The 23871-nt window shown below is 42.7% G+C and overlaps 2 protein-coding genes across 3 annotated transcripts in view; one reads left to right on the forward strand and one right to left on the reverse strand.

Annotated features, from left to right (window-relative positions):
• Positions 1 to 16112, forward strand: part of zmp:0000000755 (phosphofurin acidic cluster sorting protein 2) — a 59321-nt gene extending 43209 nt beyond the window's left edge. Inside the window, exons 9-25 of one of the 2 annotated variants that reach the window (XM_039784241.1) lie at positions 346 to 497; positions 1428 to 1521; positions 3071 to 3154; positions 3920 to 4047; positions 5026 to 5158; positions 5442 to 5546; positions 5791 to 5897; positions 9151 to 9305; positions 9397 to 9507; positions 10409 to 10511; positions 11156 to 11188; positions 12576 to 12618; positions 12715 to 12757; positions 12903 to 13041; positions 13200 to 13423; positions 14630 to 14743; positions 15494 to 16112. In XM_039784241.1, coding sequence (XP_039640175.1) covers positions 346 to 497; positions 1428 to 1521; positions 3071 to 3154; positions 3920 to 4047; positions 5026 to 5158; positions 5442 to 5546; positions 5791 to 5897; positions 9151 to 9305; positions 9397 to 9507; positions 10409 to 10511; positions 11156 to 11188; positions 12576 to 12618; positions 12715 to 12757; positions 12903 to 13041; positions 13200 to 13423; positions 14630 to 14743; positions 15494 to 15609 — 1884 coding nt within the window. In that variant the 3' untranslated portion in view covers positions 15610 to 16112. The remainder of the gene's footprint in view (positions 1 to 345; positions 498 to 1427; positions 1522 to 3070; positions 3155 to 3919; positions 4048 to 5025; positions 5159 to 5441; positions 5547 to 5790; positions 5898 to 9150; positions 9306 to 9396; positions 9508 to 10408; positions 10512 to 11155; positions 11189 to 12575; positions 12619 to 12714; positions 12758 to 12902; positions 13042 to 13199; positions 13424 to 14629; positions 14744 to 15493) is intronic. The other variant, XM_039784242.1, reaches the window with a different exon arrangement.
• A 1817-nt stretch (positions 16113 to 17929) lies between these two features.
• Positions 17930 to 22907, reverse strand: mrpl2 (mitochondrial ribosomal protein L2). The gene is made up of 8 exons (XM_039784251.1): positions 22799 to 22907; positions 21942 to 22037; positions 21677 to 21845; positions 20142 to 20283; positions 19892 to 20007; positions 19672 to 19782; positions 18743 to 18816; positions 17930 to 18656 (listed from the first exon to the last, which is right to left on the reverse strand). The coding sequence occupies exons 2-8, from the start codon at positions 22014 to 22016 to the stop codon at positions 18447 to 18449; spliced, it is 897 nt and encodes a 298-aa protein (XP_039640185.1). The 5' UTR covers positions 22017 to 22037; positions 22799 to 22907; the 3' UTR covers positions 17930 to 18446.
• Between the last annotated feature and the right edge of the window lie 964 nt (positions 22908 to 23871).

A 23871-nucleotide genomic window follows, 5' to 3' on the forward strand; every position in this document is an offset into this window, starting at 1 on the left:
GGAGTGGCATTAATCACCTGATTAGTCCACAAGCCTGCCTGTGTGCAGTTCCTATGATATACATCCCCACTGTGCAGCTGGCAGATGAAGGCTCGGCACCTTAGCTGTCCTCTAGCACTCACTTACCTTTTAATTGGCCTGCTTAGGACCAAGGCAGGGACACATTTATTTCGTAGATTTTCTCATTTTGCAGCCTTTAGTGTTCTCCCTCATTCGTCAGGCTCCATTAGCCTAGCTGTGAAAGTGATTAGCTAATGCACAGCACCAGTCACTCCCTACACTTATTTAATCCCTGATTACAGCGTACCAATGTGTTGATGATGTGTCTGTCCTGTGCGGCGGCAGGTCCTGGACTCCGACCCAGTCGACCAGACTCAGGAAGTGGAGGAGGATCTGGACTTACTCTACGACAGTCTGGAGGTGTACAACCAGAGCGACAGTGGGCCAGAGATGGAGGACAACGAGAGCGTCCTGAGCACGCCCAAGCCCAAACTCAAGTATGTCTGTGCTCAACCCGGTTTCCTCAAAGGCCATCTTTTCAGAACTTGCCTAATATTTCTAGATATTGAATTATTTCTTTCCACAGCCTGTATATGCTTTTAGTGTGATTTCTGAAATTAAAAATAAAATAAGTATTCCCAACATATCTGAAGTTGCAACAGGCCCTTCAAAGATGGCCAAGCGAACGCATCGTGACGCTCCGTGTCTCTCCAGATACCCTACTGAACTCTAGCTCCGCATAATATAGTATAAAGAGTGACAACCAACTAAGCCCCCAACCCCCCCCCATCCCACCCATAGTGTCCTATTTATTTATTTACAAATGTACATACTGTAACTACACTTATACATAGCCATATTCTACTGCTCTTCATACTATTCATCCTGCACATACACTTATTCTCACTACTCATAATGTTACCGTTTCTGCACTACAATGGTACTGTTAACACACTGCACATAGCTGTACATACTGTACATATCTGTCTATATGGTTCACACTGAATATCCATATTTTACTCAGTTTTTCTTATAATAATACACTGCATTTATCTATATATATTTTTGTTTACTACTATTATAATGTTACTGCTGCTACATTGCACATATCTGTACATTTTGTTTATACATTGTTCATATTACATAGCCATATTTATTCCTCTCTTATAAGGTAACTGCTAATACACTGCACACATTTCTATTTAATTTATATTACTCTAAACCACCTTCTGTAAACCAACTGTACACTACTGTCTACACTGCACTATATATCTTGTCCTGTCTATACTTGTATATCACATTGCGCTTTTCTGCTCTTTTTGCACTTCTGGTTGGACGCAAACTGCATGTCGTTGTCTTTTGCACTTGTAATCTGCACAATGACAATAAAGTTGAATCTAATTCAAATCTTTTGTTTCTATTTCCAGGCCGTTTTTTGAAGGGATGTCTCACTCCAGTTCCCAGACAGAAATTGGAAGCCTACACAGCCAAAAAAGCCAGCAGAGAGAGCTGTCGTGTCCTGTAAGTTGATCACCAGGCACTCTATTAACAAACCTGTCAGATGCCTTTCAGCCCCACTGTTGTTTATCCATAAAGGTCTTCCTCTCAGTTGCTGGAGATGTCCTTTTAGTAAACAGTTACGTAAAGGAATTTCCCCTGGGCAGTGTTGAAATGTCTGGCAGGCCTCTATGCTTATTGTGGTTTAGGGATTCCCAAGGACCATGACACAGGCAAGATATTCTGAGCATGAGCGCAGAATATTGGGGGGCCTGCAGTCCTTACCCTCTTCACCCCTACAGCCCTCTGGTATTTATAGGGACTTCCACAGAATGACCTCTTCACCACTATCAACACACACATACACAGAGACACAAATATGCTCAGAGAGAAGATTGGATGGAGCAATCCCTGAACACAGAGATGTATGGCCCATTGGGAACAACAAGGACAGAGAAAGAGAGAGAGAGACATTTTGAGTCTGATGGTTAGAGAGGGAGTGCTGTTTATAAATATCTGGGAATCCATTTTAGCCTTTAATAAAACAGCCTGGAGCATTTCAGACTGCTATAGCCCTCCATTCCGCTCACCGACAGTTTTTGGAGCTCCCTGACAAAACCCACATATTGGAGGCAAATCGCATAGGCTTGGCGTTCGCGTGCACACGCTCAAGTGTGATGTGTAAACTTTTCAGAAACGCGAGATGAGAGGCTCACTGCTGCCTCGCAGACACATTTAGATATCTAGCAGGCTAAATATCTGGAGCTTTTGGGGACCCTGCTGGGGAGCTACAGCCAATGAGAATGCAAGACACAGGCTAAGGGGAAACCAGGGGAGGAGTCGCCTATATCTTACTGTATGTGTTGCATTTGCAACACGGACCAACGTTGCTGTTGCAGGTAGAGAAAACAGGCTTTGAATAGTAAAGACGTGTGAACACCCGTGCCAACGACAACACCCCCTATAAGCACTCTGTCTGAGCTTTCTTTTTCCTCTTTGTTTTATCGCTGCTAATCAGCCACCAACAGCTTGGAGCACTTGTTTCTGGCAGACAACCAAAAATCCTGTCCTACATATGGTATTACGTCATGCACCGTGTCACTTCACTCGTGTTTTTTCGTGACAAAAACGTAGTTTGTAGACTAGACTGGGGGATTCATCCAGGTGAAAGATCTAAGTAGTGTGTGAGCCCCTGGTGCCGGTGAGTCAGGTAATGTCAAAAGAAGATAGTTGTGTAATGTGTACAGCAAACTGCCGACTTTGAAAGTCTTGTAATTGGAACGTAGCTTAAGAGTGATCAATCTTGACCTGAGCAGATGGAGCATAGCACTCTCATAAGGAGCTGAGACATTTTGCCATTTATATTCACCAGAGAAAAGTGTCCTCCATGGTTAAGTGTGGTGTGTGTGTGTGTGTGTGTGTGTGTGTGTGTGTGTGTGTGTGTGTGTGTGTGTGTGTGTGTGTGTGTGTGTGTGTGTGTGTGTGTGTGTGTGTGTGTGTGTGTGTGTGTGTGTGTGTGTGTGTGTGTGTGTGTGTGTGTGTGTGTGTGTGTGTGTGTTCTTTTACCCTGCAGAGTGGTGAATTTCTGACTGTGGACAGATGTAAAGTGCAAGGGGCCCGGAATAAAGACGACAGCGTCACAGATACAACCGTTGGGGTATGTATTTGGAACAACAGTAGTTTAACTTTTTTTCTGTTTTGAACTAAATCTCCCTTGAGCATCTCTTTCTCAGATTTTTCTCTACCCTCTCCACTTCAGTGCCCTATCCTCCCATGGGTCGTAGTAGTAGTTGTTGTTGTTGTTGTTTTTTTCAGGAAAAAGCACAGAGGGAGGGAGTTTGCAGGGGAGGGTAAACCAAACAGCACAGTCATCCATTATGGATCAGTAGAGCAGAGAAGGTGGCCCCATGCTGGATAAATCCTGACTGATGAGAATCGAAAGAGTGGTGTTTGTGTCTGTTGTTGTCTTTGTGCTGTCAGGTCACTCTAACCTTGTTTGGCCAACCCTGGCTCCCCCTCTGAGCACCGGGCTGCCGACACGCTGCACCGCTGCACTAACCCACTTCAAACTGAATATCTAAACTGCAGGAACATTGTTTCCCCAGCTGCCTGCTAAGAGACCACGACTTTTTTGTTTTTGTTTTTTTTTGTATCTCATCTGTCATGGTGGGCTCGCATCATTATCTTCAACCTCAACAGCTCACCTAAAATATTGACCAGGCCAGCACCTATCTACCTCCCTCCCCACCTCAACTCTTTCAACTCTTGCTCTCAAAATGCACCACACACAAAATCACACAGAAAGAATACAGAATGTATTAGAACCTGAGAGAGGCACTGATGGTAGATGGGACATGACAGTGCCTGTATTGTATGAGAAACATCAGCATTATCCTATTTGCTCCCCCCTCTTTGGGTTCAGGAGCCAGAGGCTGACGACAGCGGGCCAGGGCCGGGGGAGGTGAGCAGCTGGGATGTCAACACCGAACGGATGAGCAGCACTGTTGGCAAGCTCTGCAAGACCGAGTCCCAAAACCACATGTCTCCCAGGTACACTGCTGATCACTACTCACTACTCATAACCATGACATGACACATGTCGTAAACATGAAGGAGTCTTTATGAATCTTAATGACTGTTGTCATTAAGGCTCATTCCGTAAATTCTGATTCTTTTAAAGCTAAGTTAGCATTGTTTGGGATGTTTGCGTTATGACAAGTTGACATTAAGGGCCATATTTTAACGATCTTAGCGGTGTGAAGCGCATGGTTCAAAAGGGTTGTACTAAGTGTCTTAATTAATCATAGGTGTGTTTTGGGCGTAACATGCAATAAACCAATCAGTGTCATCTCCCATTCCCTTTTAAAAGCCAGGCACGTTTGTACCTTGGCGCATTGCCATCATGATGGTGGATTTGATAAGCAGGAAGGAGAGATTTTCAGGAGGAGAAACTGATCTACGTGTGAAGTGAAAGCCTGCGAGCAGATCATATATGGCACGAGCACTATGCCACCAAAACTCCAGGAGGTGAAGCAGGCGTTAAAATAACAATGAAATGCTGCGTTATTGACTTTAGACCAGGTCATTGTTGGTCAATGGTGCGATTACTTGCCGCTGCCTCAAGATAGCAATACGCGAAGAATTCACTTGAACACACCTCCCTGTAAGACCAGCCCGCCAATGGGCGCACAGGTGGGCGCAGGTGCATTTGCTATTTAAACGACGTGGGCACTGGACGGGAAATTGACAACTGCGTCGGTCTTAAACTAGCAAAGACGGGCTTTGTACTGCGCATTTGTACTACCGGGTGCAAGATAGGGCCCTAAGCAAGACAATATAACCAAACCATAGGCTGTATAACAATATTTATATATTTTTACAGTCTGTGGACCAAACGCAGCCTATGGATTTTTTTTTTTTTTTTTTTTATGTTTTTAAAAAATGTTTTAACTTCTAAGCCCAGTTGATTAGCTTCCCTGCTCTGTCCGTCATGTACTTTAAGCTCCTTGTGTTTCTTCCCTCCCTCAGTAAAGTGGAGAACAGGCTGCAGAGGCGTCCTCGCAGCACCTCCATGAAAGACCGACAGAACTCCAAGGCCCAGAGCGACAGAACCAGCAGCATGGAGAGCGAGTGCTCCCCAGACTCGCGTCTCATAGCACAGGTAAACACCTCGCAAGATGTAATATTAAGCTGCAGGTGTGTTCTTCACATAGGTTTTTATCGCGGGGGCAGCAGCTCCAGCAGGGGACCCCAAACTTCCCTTTCCCGAGCCACATTAACCAGCTCCGACTGGGGGATCCCGAGGCGTTCCCATGCTAGGTTGGAGATATAATCCCTCCACCTAGTCCTGGGTCTTCCCCGAGGCCTCCTCCCAGCTGACAAAACATGGGTTTTTAGTCCAGTGGAAATATGCTCAGACTCCTGACTTCCCATTTGTCTCAAAGGTTCCAAGGAAGTCCGTGTATGACCAGCTGAACCAGATCCTCATCTCCGACGAACGCCTGCCAGAGAGCATCATCCTCATTAACACCATGGAGTGGCAAGGACAGGTGTGTGCTTTTCTCTACAGAACACTTTATATCAGAGGCTCACCTTTTATCTCTTTAGAAACACTTGGGTCAGGCTAGCTACAAGCATTTTCCTGACATTACTGCAAAAAGAGAGAAATAAAAAAGAATATTGTTGTACCCCAGTAGCATGTTTGTCCTGCTGCATTTCCAACGCGACCAACCCTGCCTCATGTATAACCTTTATTATTATCTCATCGGGACCTTCTTGTGTGTTTCTGCACAGTATGTATCCGAGTTGCTCCATGAACAGGGCCAGCCCATTGTGTCCACCTGCTCTGCTGCCGATGTTCAAGCTGCCTTTAACACCATCGTTACTCGCATCCAGAGATTGTGAGTCACATGCATACACACACACACACACACACACACACACAAACACGCACGCACTGGTTAAATGACACGAGTCACCAGAGAATGTGATCTTGCTGCCCGTTATCTTGTAGTAGTCCTTGCTAAATGATGTATGCTTATGGTGGCCTGCTGCCAAAGAACTCCAGGACGCTATCACTCACGCTGCTAAAGTGCTCTCTGCCTGTGGACCCCTTCTATCAGAATGTGCCTGTTTTCTCTTGAAAAGCTGAAGTTCAGCCTTCTTCTCCCTTTCTTGGATCCATGTGCTTGGCTGCTGTCTCCTCAGGAAGTCATGTCAGTGGGAGACTGAGGCTGTCTCAGTCTGCCATGCTGCTTTTCTTAAACCTGTTTCCACCGAACTGCAATTTTTCCACTCTTTACACACATGCTCCTCAGTCAATCTGTACTCCAGCTGGGGGCCATGTCATGTGAAGCCATGCAAGTCTCTGATGGCAACATGCTCGCTCAGTGCTGTTGTCGCTTCAGCTGGCTGCAGGGTTTTTTCCCTCAAATGTTGTCACTGAGAGTAAATGGACATTTTAAACCCAACATATATCAGGGTCCTGTTCTGCTGTTGGACAGTGAACAATGAACCTTTTCAAATTACCTACAAAAGACTTAAAGGGGTGATAGAATGATTATATAGGGTATTTCACACTGTTCCTTATGGTCTCCTAATGGGGTATGTAACATTAGTTGGGCTGAAAATGGCCTGGTTGATATTTTATTGGCCCTTATGCATCCCTGTGTTTTGGCCCTATTTGTAACAAGAGCTTTTCTTCCAAATATGGTATGGTCATGAATATTTAGATGAGCTGCGGCGCTGCGGGTTGAGCCTTAGCCCCGCATTACACACACAGAGAACCCGCTGATTGGTTGAGCGACTTGCCATACAACCCGCATTAGAGGTCGTGTGCTGATTGGTTGGAGCGAATCTCCAATACACATACATTAGAAACGCGACAGAATCTCATATTCCAGACACTGCAATGTTTCCTTACCAAATTCACTTCTGAGACTTTTTTATACGAGAAATCAACGATATAAAGCTCAAATATGGGCCGTTTTCTACGAAAATGGATGGCTAATTGCAAATTTGGTAAAACTGTGTGCCGGAGTTCAGCTGCCTGTGTTAGGGCTCGCGCCTGGCCTGCCTTCCTCCACAGACCCCGGCTTGCTGTGAGCTCGATTGAGCTCGGAACGGCTGCTGCAGCCCACAGCACCTCATACCCGCAAAGTCACCGTTTGGGCTGGTGGACTACTACCAAACGCCGCTGCCCTGACAAAGCGCCAGGGCCTGCATCTCCTCTCTTCCTGCTAGCTAAATGGCCCATGTGTGAGAGCGCGGTCAGCGAGCTTGTTACACCAGCAATCTCTTACCAAATGTTACACACATGTCACGCCACTTAGCTATACAACATATAACTATATGTTTTATAAAGCTAACAACGGTGTCCGATTTCAAGTTAATGAATATTTGTGAGCTGTAAGGGTTTCGTTAGCTGCGACTGTCCCTTCAATCCTATGTGTACAGATTGCGGCTAGTTAGCTTCATTTTTGGTCGTAATCGAGTATATTTACAGTTTGAATTTCGTACCACCACTTATACAACATATAACTATATGTTTTATAAAGCTAACAACGTGTCCGATTTCAAGTTAATGAATATTTATGAGCTGTAAGGGTTTCGTTAGCTGCGACTGTCCCTTCAATCCTATGTGTACAGATTGCGGCTAGTTAGCTTCATTTTTGGTCGTAATTCGAGTATATTTACAGTTTGAATTTCGCCACCCTATACAACATCTAACTATATTTTTTATAAAGCTAACAACGGTGTCCGATTTCAAGTTAATGAATATTTGTGAATTCCAGAGGAATTCTAAGAGGAGGCTAGCTAGCTCTCATTGATAGAGCTCCATCCAGCCGCAGGCTCTATCAGTGAGACTCATGGACAAGCGGGCGCGTATTTTCCCAATCGTTTGTTTAAATAACTCAACACATTATAATTACACACATTATAAGATTAACTAGAATCTGTGGTAAGAGAATGCTGGCGTAACAAGCTCGCTGACCGCTGTCACTCACATACACCGGGCATTTAGCTAGCTAGCAGGAAGAGGGGAGTTGCAGGCCCTGGAGCTCTGTCAGAGCAGCGGCGTTTGGTAGTAGTCCACCAGCCCAAACGGTGACTTCGCGCTGGTATGAGGTGCTGTGGGCTGCAGCACGTGGCCGGAGCTCAATCGGGCTCACAGCAAGCCGGGTGTTACACTGGGGTCTGTGGAGGAAGGCAGGCCGGGGGCGAGGGCAGCAACACAGGCAGCACCAGCCTCTGAAGTCCGACACAGTCGGACAAAATTTGCAATTAGACATCAATTTTCTCAAAACGGCCCATATTTGACCTCTAAGTAGTTGATTTCCGCATAAAAAATTCTCAGAAGTGAATTTAATGGTAAAATAGCATATGAACAATGTATACATTTTCTGAGATCTGCGGCGACCTAGATTCAGAAGACTAACTGATCTCAGGTCAGTTGTGTAGCCTATGTAAATGTTGGAGCTGGACCGTTCTCTTAATACACCCATGGGCTGACAAAGGTTCCGGTTTTTGGGAGGTTGACGTCAACTTCCAGCTTTGTTGGGATTCGCCCGTTTTCAGCGGCAGTTTCAAAATATGAAATTTTCATAGTAAAAGGGTGTCAATGGGATTTTGAGCTTCTATGTATGTCCTATTTACCCACCGAACTGTCGTTATTCAACTATGACAGGGTAAAATCGGTTTTGCATTCTATCACCCCTTTAAATATCTTACAGCACGTAATTACTTGTAAGACATAACATTTTGAATATTATTAGAAAAAACAGCTTTGTAAACATTGAAATAATTTTTAGGGTTTAAGGCCTTTTTTGCACAACCCAGCTAAAGTGAGTTGATTTGACTTTCAGTTTAAAAAAAAAATAAAGACTAAGGATCTAAAAGCTGTTGCAATATTTGGTTTAACTTCAGAAAAACTTGCAGATACTTTGCAAGTACCTGGTATTAGAAATTGGAACATGATATAATCTGGCTTTCAATAAATGGTAAGACCGGTTTTAAACCAGAAACAACCCTGTTGACATTCAAATCCTTAGACAGCCATGAATTCTCTCACACACCCTCTCTGACACACCTTTCATCATTTGGAACTCTATGAATTACTCATGCCGCCTCCTCTCCTTGTCTCAACCCCTGCAGCTGTAACTGCAATGCACAGACACCACCGACGATGAAGGTGGCCGTGGCAGGCGACCAGAGTTACCTCAGCACCATCCTGAGGTTCTTCGTGGAGCAGCTGGCCAACAAGACACCTGACTGGCTCAGTTACATACGCTTCCTGGTGATCCCCATAGGTAAATCATCCAGGATTAGTACAAATACCAGCCTAACATGCTATGATAGCATTGTTTTATACTTACAGTATTTCTCTGCACTCCTGCACAGGTTCTCATCCCCTGGCAAAGTATGTGGCCTCCTTTGACAGCAGGTTCAACAGCATCTTTATGGACACTGCATGGAGGGAGCTGTTCTGCAGGACGGAACGGCCCACCTCAGGTAGGATGCTTAGCTCTGGCGTCTGGCTACAAAGCAAGTCTGCGTGTCTAATGTTCAGCAAACTTGAAAGGGAAAGAAATGTGGTCAGAGCATGGGTCAGGGGGCTGATGGATTGGAAGAAGAGTTTTTCCTCCAATTGCAAAAGACCGCTACAGCCTGCTGCAGTGAAGCAAATGGCTCTAGATCATGGCACTCCTTCTCCCTGTAAACGGTCTGCTGCTGCTAAAGAAAACCACCAAGCTGTCAGAACTCTGACTCAGATATATTCCCCAAAGGTTGTCAAAATTACAGTTTGTAAGTCTGTTTGCTGCCATGTTAAACTGGTATTCCCATCTCAACTCTCACTTGTTCTGCCCAGACAAGCCCAATAATTCTCACCCGTCCCCACCTATTAATTCACTTAATTTACACCCCATATGTGCAAGAGTTGCAGTCCCACACACCATGTTGAAAAAAAAAAATCGTATTTTCATTCTTGACGTTAGCTGCCATCACAACACAAAAGGCAGTGTTTGGATAGGAATGGCTGTGAGTGCTTTCTTTCACAGGGATAATTAGTTGAAACTGCAGAGAGGCAATAGGTCAAAATATGTTGACATTAATATCAGCTTGCATTTCCACATTTCAAGTTGGCAAAAATAGGCTGCATGTGGCCCACAGGCCTTCAGTTCGACACACAATTCATCTCATGTGTCATATGGCTGACTTCACCCATGTTTTTAAGGACATTTTACACTCTGCATCCCCCACCTCCTTAATTCAGTCGAATGAAATTGATTAATGCGCAGTCTTCTAGCGATCTGCTGTATGTGAAAATTAGCATTTGCATCAATTGTCTTGCAGCTTGTTAGTCAGCCATGGAACAGGAGAGGCGTGTTGTTAACAATCTGTCTCCCTGCAGACAACATAGACGTAGCAGGACGAGTCGTTCAGTATCTGGTCGGTGCCAACGTGTCCCACCAGTTCCCCATCTCAGAAGCAATGCTCACCTACAAACAGAAGAGGTAAAGTAACTGTGTGTGTGTGTGTGTGTGTGTGTGTGTGTGTGTGTGTGTGTGTGTGTGTGTGTGTGTGTGTGTGTGTGTGTGTGTGTGTGCGCGCGCGCGTGTGAGTGCGTTCTTTTTAAGCATGGTTTCTAACTGAAGTACTGATATTAATGCTCAGTATGTCTATTATCTCACTAAAATGTCCCAGAACGTATATAGCTATGACTGATCATCAGTTAAACTGCTTGAGGAAGATGTTTAAATGCATGCAAGCGGGCACATACATTAAACATAGGTTGCTGTGATGACATTGATCCACACTTATTCTGACATACATGAAGGAGTGGAGGAGAGGCAGGTTCTGGTCCATTTCAAGTAACACTGTCAAGGTTTATGGCTGATTATTACATTTGATAGATCAGCGCAGGCCTCTGCTTCTACAAAGTTCACCGTCAAACCAGTCGTCCCACAAACACCACACACTCAACAGTTTGTTGCATTTCTTTGTGCATTTGATGGTTTTCTTTCTGAGGTTTGACCCAACATTTCCCCTCTTTGTAAGAACGGCTTCCTATTGGTCAGAAGGTACTAAAAACAACACACCGTTTTAACACTGTTGCATTCCTTCTTCCCCCTTTCCCCCCCTTTGATTTGCATTCAAGGAAAAGAAGTTTGTATTTTGATTTTTACATCAGGTATCTAATTCAACTCTTGTTTTTGTTTTGAACCTCCTTATTTTTCTCTCCTCCATTTGGCTTGAGCTCCTTACCGTGTCTTTTAACATTTCCCTTTTCACACTCGATACTCACCGTAACTTCACGTTGCACTCCTGTCCTGACTTGTGTCTTTGGTTTGCTGTGACTTTTGATTCTTTACACTGTCCTCTGTGTTGTTGCTGTGACTATTTGCCTATCAACCTTAAAAAACAACCCCAGATATTCACAATTCAGTATTCACATTCAAGTGTGGAATGGTTTTCTGGCTCAAACATCCAGCAACATCAGTGTCAGTTACAGAATTTATGTTGACTTGAAAGTGAGCTGAGTGAATCTCAGGACGTGTATTGGTTTACCCTTAGGACAGGCTACATAATTACAAACTTTCACTCAATATTATTGACCGCTTTGACTGCTGCAAGGCAAATCCAATATTTCAATAAGGTAATATTAATGTGATATTTCCCTCTCATTCTAAACTGCATACATTCTACACACTCTAAAACACATACAGTATATTTCTGCCTGAATCAAAGTAATTTGCAAAAGGATTGGCAGTTAGGTTTCATTTATAGTTTGCCCCCATCCAATTGTTCTTTTTGTGAGTTATGTAACCGCTCGTGATGCTACACGTTGCTTTAAAAAAAGTCTTTACCTTGCAATATGTAACATCACTGAAATAATATTATATATTAGAGCACTGGCGCCCAAAGTGGTAAGATTGCTGGGGACTGCGGTCCTGGTTCTGCACTGCAACAGAAGCCAGCAGTGCTCTTCATCATTCCGCTGTTTGCTGTGGGTGCAGTCTATTTTGCAGTCTCACGAAAGATATTTAAGAGCTGCACCATTTGTTGCCACATTAGAGGACATCTGCAGAAAGATAACACTTTCTCAGCTCTTCCACACTGAAATCGTTCGGGTGCGTTTTGTGTGTATTACGTGTGTATTGAATTTTAATTGACATTGTTTCTTCCTATCTTTGTATTGTTGGACCAGGTGACTCAACACTTCAGAGTAGTAGTGGAAAGAAGCATCACAGTTACTATGGCTGGGCCCAAACTATCGCTTTTAACCCCATGTATAAAAAAAAAAATTAGCTCCTAGTATTGGCTGATAAGAAAGACCCTGTCTTATTATGGTTGTAAGGAGCGTTCCCTTCATTCATCTCATTGTAACATGACCCCCCAAGACGACCCCATTCCATGTGCCATTTCTGCTGCGATGGGACATACTGCAGGTCATGCCAAAGCCATCTTCCCTCCAGGACCATTGAGTGTTCATGTGCACCTCTGGAGTGTTGAAGTGTTAAACTCCACCTCTGGTCGCCTCTTCACTCTCTCTCTCTCTTCTCTCTCTCTGTTTACAGCCCTGATGAGGACTCCTGTCAAAAATTTGTGCCATTTATTGGGGTAAGGTTATTGTTATTTTTTGTCCTATGCAAAGGTGCCAGATGGAATCTTTGATTCATTTTGTGAAAACTTTTTTTTTTTTTGGTATTCTTGCAGGTTGTGAAAGTTGGGATCGTGGAGCAAAGCCTCTCAACTTCAGGTAAGGAAGGGCTTTATTGAAGGTGTGGTAGTATTTTATCAGGGTAGTGTGTTCAACACGGTTGATTCTATTTGCTGACTTTATGTACTTGGTTATGGCTATGTTTAGTTTTATTTGAGCCTATTTCCCATCCCCGAATTTGCAGTGGACTCCGATGATGCGATGGGGGTCAACACAAGCATCCTGTCCTCCCCAACGCCCCCATCGGCCGGTCCGTATGGGAAGGAAATTGGGGGCACCCCCCCACAGTCGCCCTCTGTGTCCACGGCCCTGTCAGGAGCTGGGTACGACAACACACACACACACACATAATTATCATAGCAACAAAACTACATCTTATTTTCTCTCTCACTGTGAAGCTGTGCTTTAGTAGCGAAGTGATGTACAAAAAAAACAAAAAGCTGACTTTGCCTTTTTATTTTTTTATTTTTTTCCTTTGCAGCTCTCCATGTTCGGGCAGTGAAGTGATGGGGCTCCAGGTGGACTACTGGACATGGCAAGGCCCAGAGAAGAAGAAAGAGGGGGAGAAGAGAGACGTGGGACTGAAGAACACCCTGAAGAGTAACTTCCGGTCACTGCAAGTCAGCCGTCTGCCCTGTGGAGGGGAACTCACCCCCCCGCCCAGCATGGCCATGACTGTGGTCACCAAGGAGAAGAACAAGAAAGGTACGCTTTGCTTTGGGAAAAGTACAATACATTGTACCTAATAATTACAAAACATAAAAATATGCATATGTAAGCACCACATGAATATTTTTTTATTTTGACTTTCTGGTTCTCAAATTGTCCATGCGTTAGACATGATGAGTTGGTTTAAAAGTGCCTCTGGCACCACCTACAGCCTGTAGTGTGATTTGCAAAAATCCACCACTCCCTGTTCAGATGCACCAATCAAGGACGAGAGCAGGCGGCAGCAGCCGGGGGCGGTGACAAAAGTCCGCTGTCAAGTCGGCCAGTTTCCAGCAGCCTTCAGGCTGAACAGGAAGTGACAGAAACACTATGGTCCGATTTAATAAAATGTTATCAGACCCATAAATCTGCTTGTACACTGTCTCCATTTGTTTTTATTATGACAGAGTAGCTGTCAAAATGATTTACATGCAATCTGTTGCTGATATTAATTAACACACTGTAGATGATCCGTAATCTGAACAGATTTAGTCTCTCTGACTTCTAAACATAACTATCAGTCACACACCAGGTGTTCTGTACAGAATAAGCTTTTAAATCAGACACATCACAGTTAAAATCCCTACAATTCAAAATCAATAAAAAGTTTATATAAAACGTCATCATGTTGAGTCGATTCTGAACCAATCAGCTGTTAGATCAGCTGAGAGGCCGGTGTTTCCCAGCATGCCCTGGGTCCGCCTGGGTCTTGCACTCGGTGGAGAGCCACTGCGGCGCCTGGCTCTAAAAACTGCGGCCGCCTTGATCTCGTGAGTTTATCGTTGCCCACGTGTGCATGACGTCAGAGCAAGTCGGGATCTAGTCGGACAAAAATCTAACCGGCCTGCATTGGGTGGCGATCGCCGGTGATCGATTTTGCGCAGACCTGGCTCATCTCGAACAAGCCTATTCTCCCTTGTGGGGGGGAGGGGCTTAGGTTTTGGGCTTTAGCATAAAGGGGGGGGAGGGACTGAGAAGTTGTCGATGTTCAAATTTTTTGGCAAAGTCCTGGATCTTCACGATTCTACCTACAGCACCTTTTAATACAACTGTTTTCACATAATGCAGTAGTACTCCCTAAGACCTGTAAACACACTTTGATGCATAAAGTTCCCCTTTTAAGTAAAAAAAAAATAAAATAAAAGTGTGTAGAAAATGTTTTTATTATTTATTTTTTTAATGCCTCCCTGTTTCTCTCTCCAGTGATTTTTCTCAGCAAGAAGCCCAAGGAGAAAGAGCTGGACTCTAAGAGCCAAGTGATTGATGGCATCAGCAGGTTGATCTGCACCGCCAAGCACCAGCACACCATGCTGAGAGGTAAGGCCCAGGTGCAGACACAACCCCACACCACAGCTAAGGCTATACTGCCATCTGGTGTTGATGTCAGGACCCTCCTCAATATTGCTTAGTGGTAACAGTCATGTAAACAAAGAGGTATCTGCACTATTAACTAACCTGACTCCGCCAGATGGATCGCTTCGCATTTGCTCGGCATATCCATCTGGGAACTTTCCGTTGGAGAACTTTTGGGAAGGGGCGAAAATACTGGTTAGCTGATTGGATAAACCATCTGTCTGTCACCACCTATGTTGGTGATAGACGGGCCAAATCAACCAATCGGATCAAACTCTTGCCAAAACCAGTCGGGAGAAGAGCAAAAACATCTTATCCTCCGAGAAAAGCCTCCAGTGCCGTTTTTTTGCTCTTCTTCCAATAAAGAAATACTTTCTAATTCTGATCAAACTTTCGCGATAGCTACGCTCATCTCATCCGTGGAAGCTGCCGTGTTGTTTAGACTGAACAGCCGCTTCTCGTTGCGTCACACGTAAACCCGCCTCAAAACCAACGCTGATTGGTCGGTCGTTTGGCGAACGGCTCCAAATTTTCTCTATCTCAAGATGCCAGACTGATCTGCGAGTGGAAAACTGGAGCTCGCGCGATCAGGACGGTCTCACGAGGCTAACTATTAACAGCTGTCAGTGCAAACTCCGAAGCATCAACTATGAGATTTTGAATGCATTATTCATTTTATTAATGCATTTAACTATGATCCTTTTTCGTCCTTAGTCACTATTGATGGAGTGGAGTGGAACGATGTGAAGTTTTTCCAGCTCGCTGCCCAGTGGCCGACCCATGTCAAGCACTTCCCGGTGGGAATCTTTGGTTACACTAAGCCCGTGTGACCCTGGCCACCGTCCACTCAACCGCCACCAGAATCTCCGCTGCACTTGTCTCACCGAGAGGCTACAGAGAATTAGAGGAAAAGCCAACAGGGCTCCCCCCCGGCAGTAATAGTTTTCCTGTGGAAATCTTACTGACTCACAACCACATGTTCAATCCACAAATTTAATGTTGTCAATTGGATGTTTTTGATGTTGTTGGGTGTTGTTTTTTTTTTACACACTACAAAAAGAACAAGTACTATTTTGTAAGATTTGTGCTACCGCCTCGGAGGTATTTTGAGGTTTTGACAATTTGCCACATTTCGATAATGGCAGCTGTGTTTGCACTTTGTTTTTGTTAACATTTTATTATTTCTGTGAAATCCTACATTTATTGTTACTCTATAGACAATGGAGGAGTGTGATGGTGACGTGCAGTGGCGTGTGTGAGATTGTTTGAGACCGTGTTTGTCGTTGAAAGTTGGAATATTGCTGTGAATCTAGATGGAATCCTTCTCTTCTAACTCAGTGCTCGGTTTTTCTTACTCGTCCCTTTACTTTCTCAAAAAGGTCAAATTTTATAGAAAGGAACAGAAAGTTCTGTTTGCCTCGTTGCTTTTAAGCGCATCATATACCTAAAGCAAAAAAGAAACAAACTAATGGTATTTTTGAAGGTAGCTATAATGAATGTAGCTATGGAGCATTTGTAACATGTAAGCAGTTCATCAGATCAGCTCATTATTAAGTGCTGAAGATTTTCTATCTGTGTAAGTGTACAGTAACATCTACTTAGAAGCAGGGTAACATTACACCACAAAACATATTTCAACTATTAACAGCTGAATGCCAAATTTAGTTGTGACTGGATGAACCGTCGTATTGTTTCAAGGTCCTGAACTGTTTTAGTTTCCCAGCTGCCCCTGTGTTCAGCTTGATGTTCTGGCTTACCTGAGAGGCCGTCTCACAGACCTGCAGTAACTTAGCAAATACTGGATTTCTCCAGATGTGCAGTGATGTGCCAAAGTCAAGTTCCTTTTACAGCATAACCACCAGAGCTCTTGGCTTGGCCAAACTTTATAGTATGTTAAAGTGAAGAGTAAAATCGTACATTTAACGTATGTGGTGTGGTGGTCCCTGTGGAGATCAGGATTTAGATTACTGAGATAACACTTTTGACAAACGTACCAGTTAGTGCTCCACATTTGGCCAAACCTGATCCTAACCAAGCAATTGCCGTCGTGTCCTTTTTATTACAGCTTCACCGTGGCTGGACATGCAAGTAGTACCTTACCTAAACGTACTGTTGGTCAGTCAGTATAATATATTCGCTTGGAAAATACAAATAAGTTGGACTTGAAAACAGTATTGAAATTACAAAGTATTTAAAAAAAAAATGGTTAAAAAAAAAAAAAAAAAAGTGTATGGAGTCTTGCCAGAAGTGTCCAAGTCACTGCCTGTGTGTGTCTGTGTAGGTGTGCTATATGTTCGATGGTACTCCCTGAATAGTGTTACGTGAAACTTTTGCAATAGGAAACCTTTGGACAAAGGGCCTTCTGTATGAGTTAGTTGTTGCTTCTTTTTTTTTTTTATAAAGTGAAGACTTACAGGCTTTGATTGGCTGGATTTTTTTAGTGATGTATGTAAATATATACAAGATGTATCATTGTGAATCGCAAACCCCCTTCCCACTAAATTGAAAGCACAACTAGCTTACATTTATTTCTTGACATGAATGCCAAATATATTTCAGAACTATGAAGTTGAATTGTACAACAAAACACTATTAGGTATGTCATTTCTCATACATTTCCCTCGCTTTGGAATGCACTTTCATGTGGTTTTCTACATACTTTAGCTCAAATTGGGACATACTTAGTTTTTTGAGGTGAGGTGTTAAAAGGGTGTTATATTTGAAATGTAAACCACTACCTATATTCTTGAGATGGCAGTTTTTTTTTTGTTGTTTTCAAAATGATTGAATTTTTTTTATAGGGATGTTGTGTTTATGTTGATGGTTTCAAGTGCCCTACGAGGTCTGGAAAACTGTCACGGCTGTCTGTTACTTAGTTTTGCCACTTGATGTTGAGAAGCTTATTTTGCAGCTACCACCGTACGTGTCTGCCTGTGACTACACAGTCGAGTTTTCTTGTCTCCTGCTTTTTGAAGGGTTCACTATCTTCTTTTAGTTGGGAGGCCGACTGGCTCTTACCGATTTGTAAACTTGGGCTGTGAAGTGTTAGCCAGGGCAGAGTTGTTTGAGGGAATTTGTCATGCGAGTTAGCCTTTTTAAATACTAAACGGGCATGATGACAAGTGTATTTTTAATGTATTTGACCTCAAGTTTTTTTTTTTTTGCCCTAAATCTAGAGGTAGCATGGGGGTGTTTTACAAGACTGGATCAATGAGCAGGCATGCTCACTTTGTCACCGAAATTTAGCACAGCAACAAATTAACTCTTAACATCAGTGTTAGTTTTTTTCATTAATGGTCCGATTACAATAACAACATGCCATCTCGTTGCTCCTGTTACTTGAAATGCCACCCAGTGTCTTTGCACAAACCCTATTTTAAATGACATGACAGTATTTTTAAATTTACCACTAAAAATATGGATAACTCCGCATGTTTTACTATAGATGTAAATATGTTTTGGATTTTTATATTGTTTTGTTTCTTTCCATGCTCACAAGCAGTTGTGTTTAATAAAAATTTGTAATCTTCTGTACAAAAAGCTCGTCTTTATTGAACTTTCTCTCCAAACAGTCGACTTGATTTCAATTGTAAGGACCAAAAATAATAATACAAGTGATTTATAAACGCGAGACGACAACCTCCAGTCGCGAACATTTCCCGGTGTGTTATTTAGCCGAGATAGAGGGCATGTTGACGTAAACCTTCATCGGCGGCAGTGGTTTAATCTTGCGTCCTGCCCAGCCTCCTTTTCTCTGCCACAAGCCGCTCGAGGGGCGAATGCCGAGCCAGCGGTTGCGACCAGCTTTGCCGATGATCCGTTTATTGTGGTCGATGTTTGACACGCGCCCCACCGTTACCATGCAGGTCTCCAGTACCTGTGCGGGTCGAGATGACAACGTTCAGTTCAGAGCGCATTAGGGTTATCACGCGGCCGGTGGAATCTTAAACCAGATGACCTCACCTGAACCTGCTGCTTTGAAGGAAGCTGAATGATTGCCGTTCCGTTGACTTTACGGAGCAAAACTCCACTAGTGCCTGAAAACCAAATGAAGCACCACGTTCAGTTTAGCGATTGCGAGTCACCACATTTCACAGCTGCTATGACATTATTCCAAATGCCTGAGGCATTCAGATGACATTAGATGGAACAATGAATCCCTATAATGAAACTGTCGCTAAGGATGCACAGTAACCGAACAGATCATAATGGAGGTTGACTAGAGCCCGACCGATATATCAGCCGGCCGATATTAGGCATTTTCCAAACTATCGGCATCGGCCTTTATAATGGCCGATAAATGAAAAATAAAAACGGACGAAGCAACCCTTCAACCGCCTTTCCTACATGATCAACTTTTTGGTTTTATTGTCACAACAGAACAGAGGACCATCAAAATGTAAAGTTCTGATAAATAATACAAACTTAAAATATGAAACTTAAACATCCTTTAACTTTCATATCTTAAGTTTGTATTTTTATACATTTTATTATTTATCAGAACTTTAATATATTTTGATGGTCCTCGGTTCTGTTGTGACAATAAAACAAGTTTATTTTTAAACTGCATTATCATATTTTAGTGAGGACTCATAAATAACTAAGGGAAATCTGTTTTGTTACGCGTTTCTGGATTTTTTTTTTTTATAAATATATCGGCCGAGTCCGATATATCGGATTTTTAAATCGCCTAATATTTGTATTGATATCGGCCTTAAAAATCCTTTATCGGTCGGGCTCTAAAGTTGACTGTGAAGTTATGATCGGTGTACTTCACTACTTTATGGCATTTTAAAGACTGATTGAAAAAAAAAGATTCGATTAGCAATCATAAAATAAAGAGTCTAAACATGCATTTAGGAAATACTAAGCAGAAACATGCAAATAATGACCTGCAGCCCGAATGTACTCCGATCCCCTCCCTGGTTGGATCTCCAGGTTGTTCACCAGTGTCCCCACAGGAAGAGCTCCCAGTGGGTAGGCATCACCCTCATTGGCTGAGACTAAAATAAAAAGGATATAGTATACATTTTAGTTCAATACAAATCATCTGTGCCTCCAGCATCTTGAGGGGAACGGTTGGAGGACGATAAACCAGAGTGGCTCTCATACCTGCCATGCGTCCAATAATTCCAGATGTTTTAATGATGTCTCCAGCCTGCATGTTCTCTGTAGCAATGATCCATCTTTTCCGGTTGCCTCCGGCTACCAGAGCAATGTCAGCAGACCTGTGTAATAAAGATGATGACAACCAACTGTATGTTTAGAATACATGTTAAAGTCCCGTGTGTTGGGAAAAAAAAGAAGACAGTTTATTAATCCCCGAGGGGGTGGGAGGGGGGAATTTAAAGGTTGATCTCACCTGCATGGGTCGTATCGCACTTCCACAACCTTCTCTTCAAAGGGCTGGGCCTCTCGGTTCGGCTCGTAGCGCAGTCGCTGGAAGTCTATCCACCTGTATTTTTGTTTATGGCCACCGCCAATGCCGTGTGTCCGTATCCTTCCTGGACGGCAGAAAGAAAGATGAGCAACTCTTTGCACTCGGCTCTAGTCAGAACAAGTAGCACAGCTGTTATAAAAGCAAATACATCACTCAATGCTGTCAGCCCTCTGCCCGAGGCTGAACATGACTACTGGTTGACGACTTAAGTGGAAACCTGAGGGGAAGTTATTATTGGGTGATTCTCATGCTCTACTCATAAAACTATCAAACAGGTGCTTGATTTTTTTTTATTTATTTATTTTTTTTTTTTTTAAAACAGGCCTGCAACTACAGATTATTCATAACAGTTCATTATTAATTCATTTGCAGGCTGCTTTCTCAGTCAATTGATCATCATTTGGTGTATAAAATGTCAGAAAAAAGGTAAAAGAGGAAAGAAAATATAGATAGATATCTTTGCCCAAGGCAAAATCTTCAAATTAATTGTTTTAGCTCTATTGGAATCCTGTTCAAGATGTGTGAACATTTTATTCTATAGAACAATTTCAGTTCTTCCCCTGCAACAACTAATGTACATAACCTCGTACAGGTTTACATCAACAGCGGTTTTACTTACGGTAGTCTTATGGAACCTGGACTAGAGTAACACGGACAGCCTACACACCGTTTCAAACTCTGCACACCGATTTTCTCTGTTCAGATCACATGAGTCTGGGTCTATTTTAAAACCTTCTGCACTTATGCCAGCTGGGCCTCGACTAGATTGACACTGAAGGCCAACAAGACGGTTTTAAACTCTGTTTGAGATGTGTACACTTTTAATCTATTGGTGAAAACAGAAACAATCCAGTACTGCACATTAGCAGCCAACTTAAAGTGCTCATATTATGCTCATTTTCAGGTTCATAATTGTATTTAGAGGTTGTACAAGGATAGGTTTACATGGTTTAATTTTCAAACACCATATTTTTGTTGTACTCCACATTGCTGCAGCTCCTATTTTCACCCTGTGTGTTGAGCTCTCCGTTTTACAGAGTGAGACATCTCACTTTGGTTCCATCTTTGTTGGGAGTCGCACATGTGCAGTAGCTAGGTCAGCACAGCTAGCTAGTCAGTTGCAGAGTAAGAGGGCGTGCCACGCTAGCAGCTAGGCGAGCATTATAACGTGTGTTACAATGTGATGCACGTTCGTCACAGAAGTAAAGGCTGGACTACAACAGAGCTGTTTGTGAACAGTGTTTTCTGGTGGAGATGGTAAGTCCCTTTGGGGTGGACTTTGGGCTTTTTCACTTTGTAAACCTATAACGTGCACAAAAGAAATCTATAACACAATAAAGGAAAGGGGAAAACCCAAAAGAGCATAATATGAGCACTTTAAACATTGTCTTCCTTCAGCTTTCCTTGTAATCACACAGTCATTTATTCTATTCTTCTACATTGACCACAATCTTTACCTGAGTGATCTCTGCCTCCTGTCTTTTTCATTCCTATAGGCCTGGTGGTGTACTTCTCCCTCTGCTTCCAAAATGTCCTGTTCTGCTCCAGAGAGGCTGTGGTGAGGAAGCCTCTGCACTGCCCGACTGTACTGGTTACCCGAGTTCCCAGCTTGGTCTGAGCAACTGCCTGTTAACACAAAAAGCAAAATAGATAAGATAGATTTGATGGGCTGTGCTGATGATTCAGATCTCCAGTATGGACTGACAGGCAGTGGATGTTTACCTGCGAGCAGAGCAGAGCAGGCTGGGACAGAGTCAGGGAGCGCAGGACTCGAGTTAGACACGACACCGCCATCATTACCACGTCCTCCTGACACAGCTGAAGAGCAGAGACACAGAGGCAGTTTGACAGCTGATAGTTTTGTGGCTTCGGCTTCAGAATCAGAATCAGCTTTATTGGCCAGGTTTGTTAATCTTGTTAATCTTTGCTCTCAAAGTAACAACACTAACTTAACATATAAGAATAAAAACAGGAAGGACAGCAAGAAATATGAAGAAAAAAAATACTGTTAAGTATGCAGTATAACAATACAATAGAATTTAGTAATTTAAAAAAAATATATATACAATAACAATTGAAGAGAGGGAAGAGAAGGAATAGTGCAATATCAGTCTGAGATTTAAGATTTAAACATAAATATAGTGCATGGCAGTTCAGTGCAATTATATATGAATAACAATATTGGAATTGTAAGATAAAAAATATAAGAGATGTTGATTGGTCTTTCTCACTAACGTTACCTGGCGTGCACCATTAGCTCGACTCTATCCGGTCTACACATTTCTCCTGCTTTGAATTCAGCTTTTTACTTAATTAAGCCTATAGAAATCAAATCTTTAGAGGTCAACTAAATATAATATCCTACTATGTTTCATTGGTATACTATACTGCATCGATCACCCTAAACCTAACCTTACCAAATGGCCAATAACATGAGCTATCGCTAGCTAGGTTAATCACCAAAGCTCTACAAATACACCTCCCTTTTATTTTCCGTTTTAATAAACTAAGCCGAATTAACCACGTATGTCATGTCCAATTTACAAAATAGCTCAGTGTAATAGTAACATTAAACCAACCTTTATATTTGACTTATTTCATCACAAGCTTCTCGTCGGCGTCCTTCACAATCCTGCACGCTGCGTCGCGCACTGATGACGTGCATACTCCGATCTCCTCCTCTGTGGACTGTACACCATGGAATGTCAATATTAATATACAGTCTATGCTGTACACACATAGCTAGATATAAAACAATTAAACACAAGTTCAAGTGGACCAATTATGATATATCAATATTCCATTGTTAGCTTACCTGTCGTAATACATACAGTACAGTTGCAATAGATAAATCTACCGGCTTCTTCATTCTCTGACAGCTGATTTTTAATTTCTCCTCTAGGTGGTAGAATTGCCTTCTTAACGTACAGTAATGTAGTGGATGCGATCTCTAACCTCCTATTGCTGTACAATAATTATACTACTTGTTTGTCTCCCACTAAGCTAATTTCTCCTTCCTTTTCACGAGGCCCATGTATTAAAACTGTTTTAGACACATTGACATCCAACCGTTCACATATAGCCTACAGGTTGAATGAAGTTTCAAAACTCTTACTGTCATTTTGTCACTTCACACTGAATACAGGTTAAATGACAATGTATTTGGGAATGCCCTTCTGGAGAATCATTTTTGGAATATTTAGGTAATACTGGGCCAGAAGAAACCTACCAATATCTCCAAGACTCTGTCTATTAGGTGACAGAAGTTTACACAACATATCAAGTAAAGAGTTTTCTGTAATCATGGTTGGCATTAAAGTGGCTGCCAGGAAGATACTTAAACACTGGAAAACACCTAAAACCCCGGCATTAAAAGAATGAGCTAACAGCATGATAAAAACAGCTTCATATGAGCATATGCTAAACAGGATAAACAGCATGGGATAGTTTCTGGACATAGGCTACATCACACTGACTGATAAACCTGTAATATGAACGAGGCTGCTAATTATTCCAATATTGATGTGCCCCTAAAGCTGCTGATGTTATAGTCTTGATGTTGTAACTGATTTTATGTATACATATTATTGTTTTTGTTTGTTTGTTCTGTCTATGGTTAAGACTCGGCTTGTATTGTAACAAGAAATGTCTC

The sequence above is a fragment of the Perca fluviatilis genome, chromosome 19 (assembly GCF_010015445.1).
Source record: "Perca fluviatilis chromosome 19, GENO_Pfluv_1.0, whole genome shotgun sequence".
NCBI classification, from domain to species: Eukaryota; Metazoa; Chordata; class Actinopteri; order Perciformes; family Percidae; genus Perca; species Perca fluviatilis.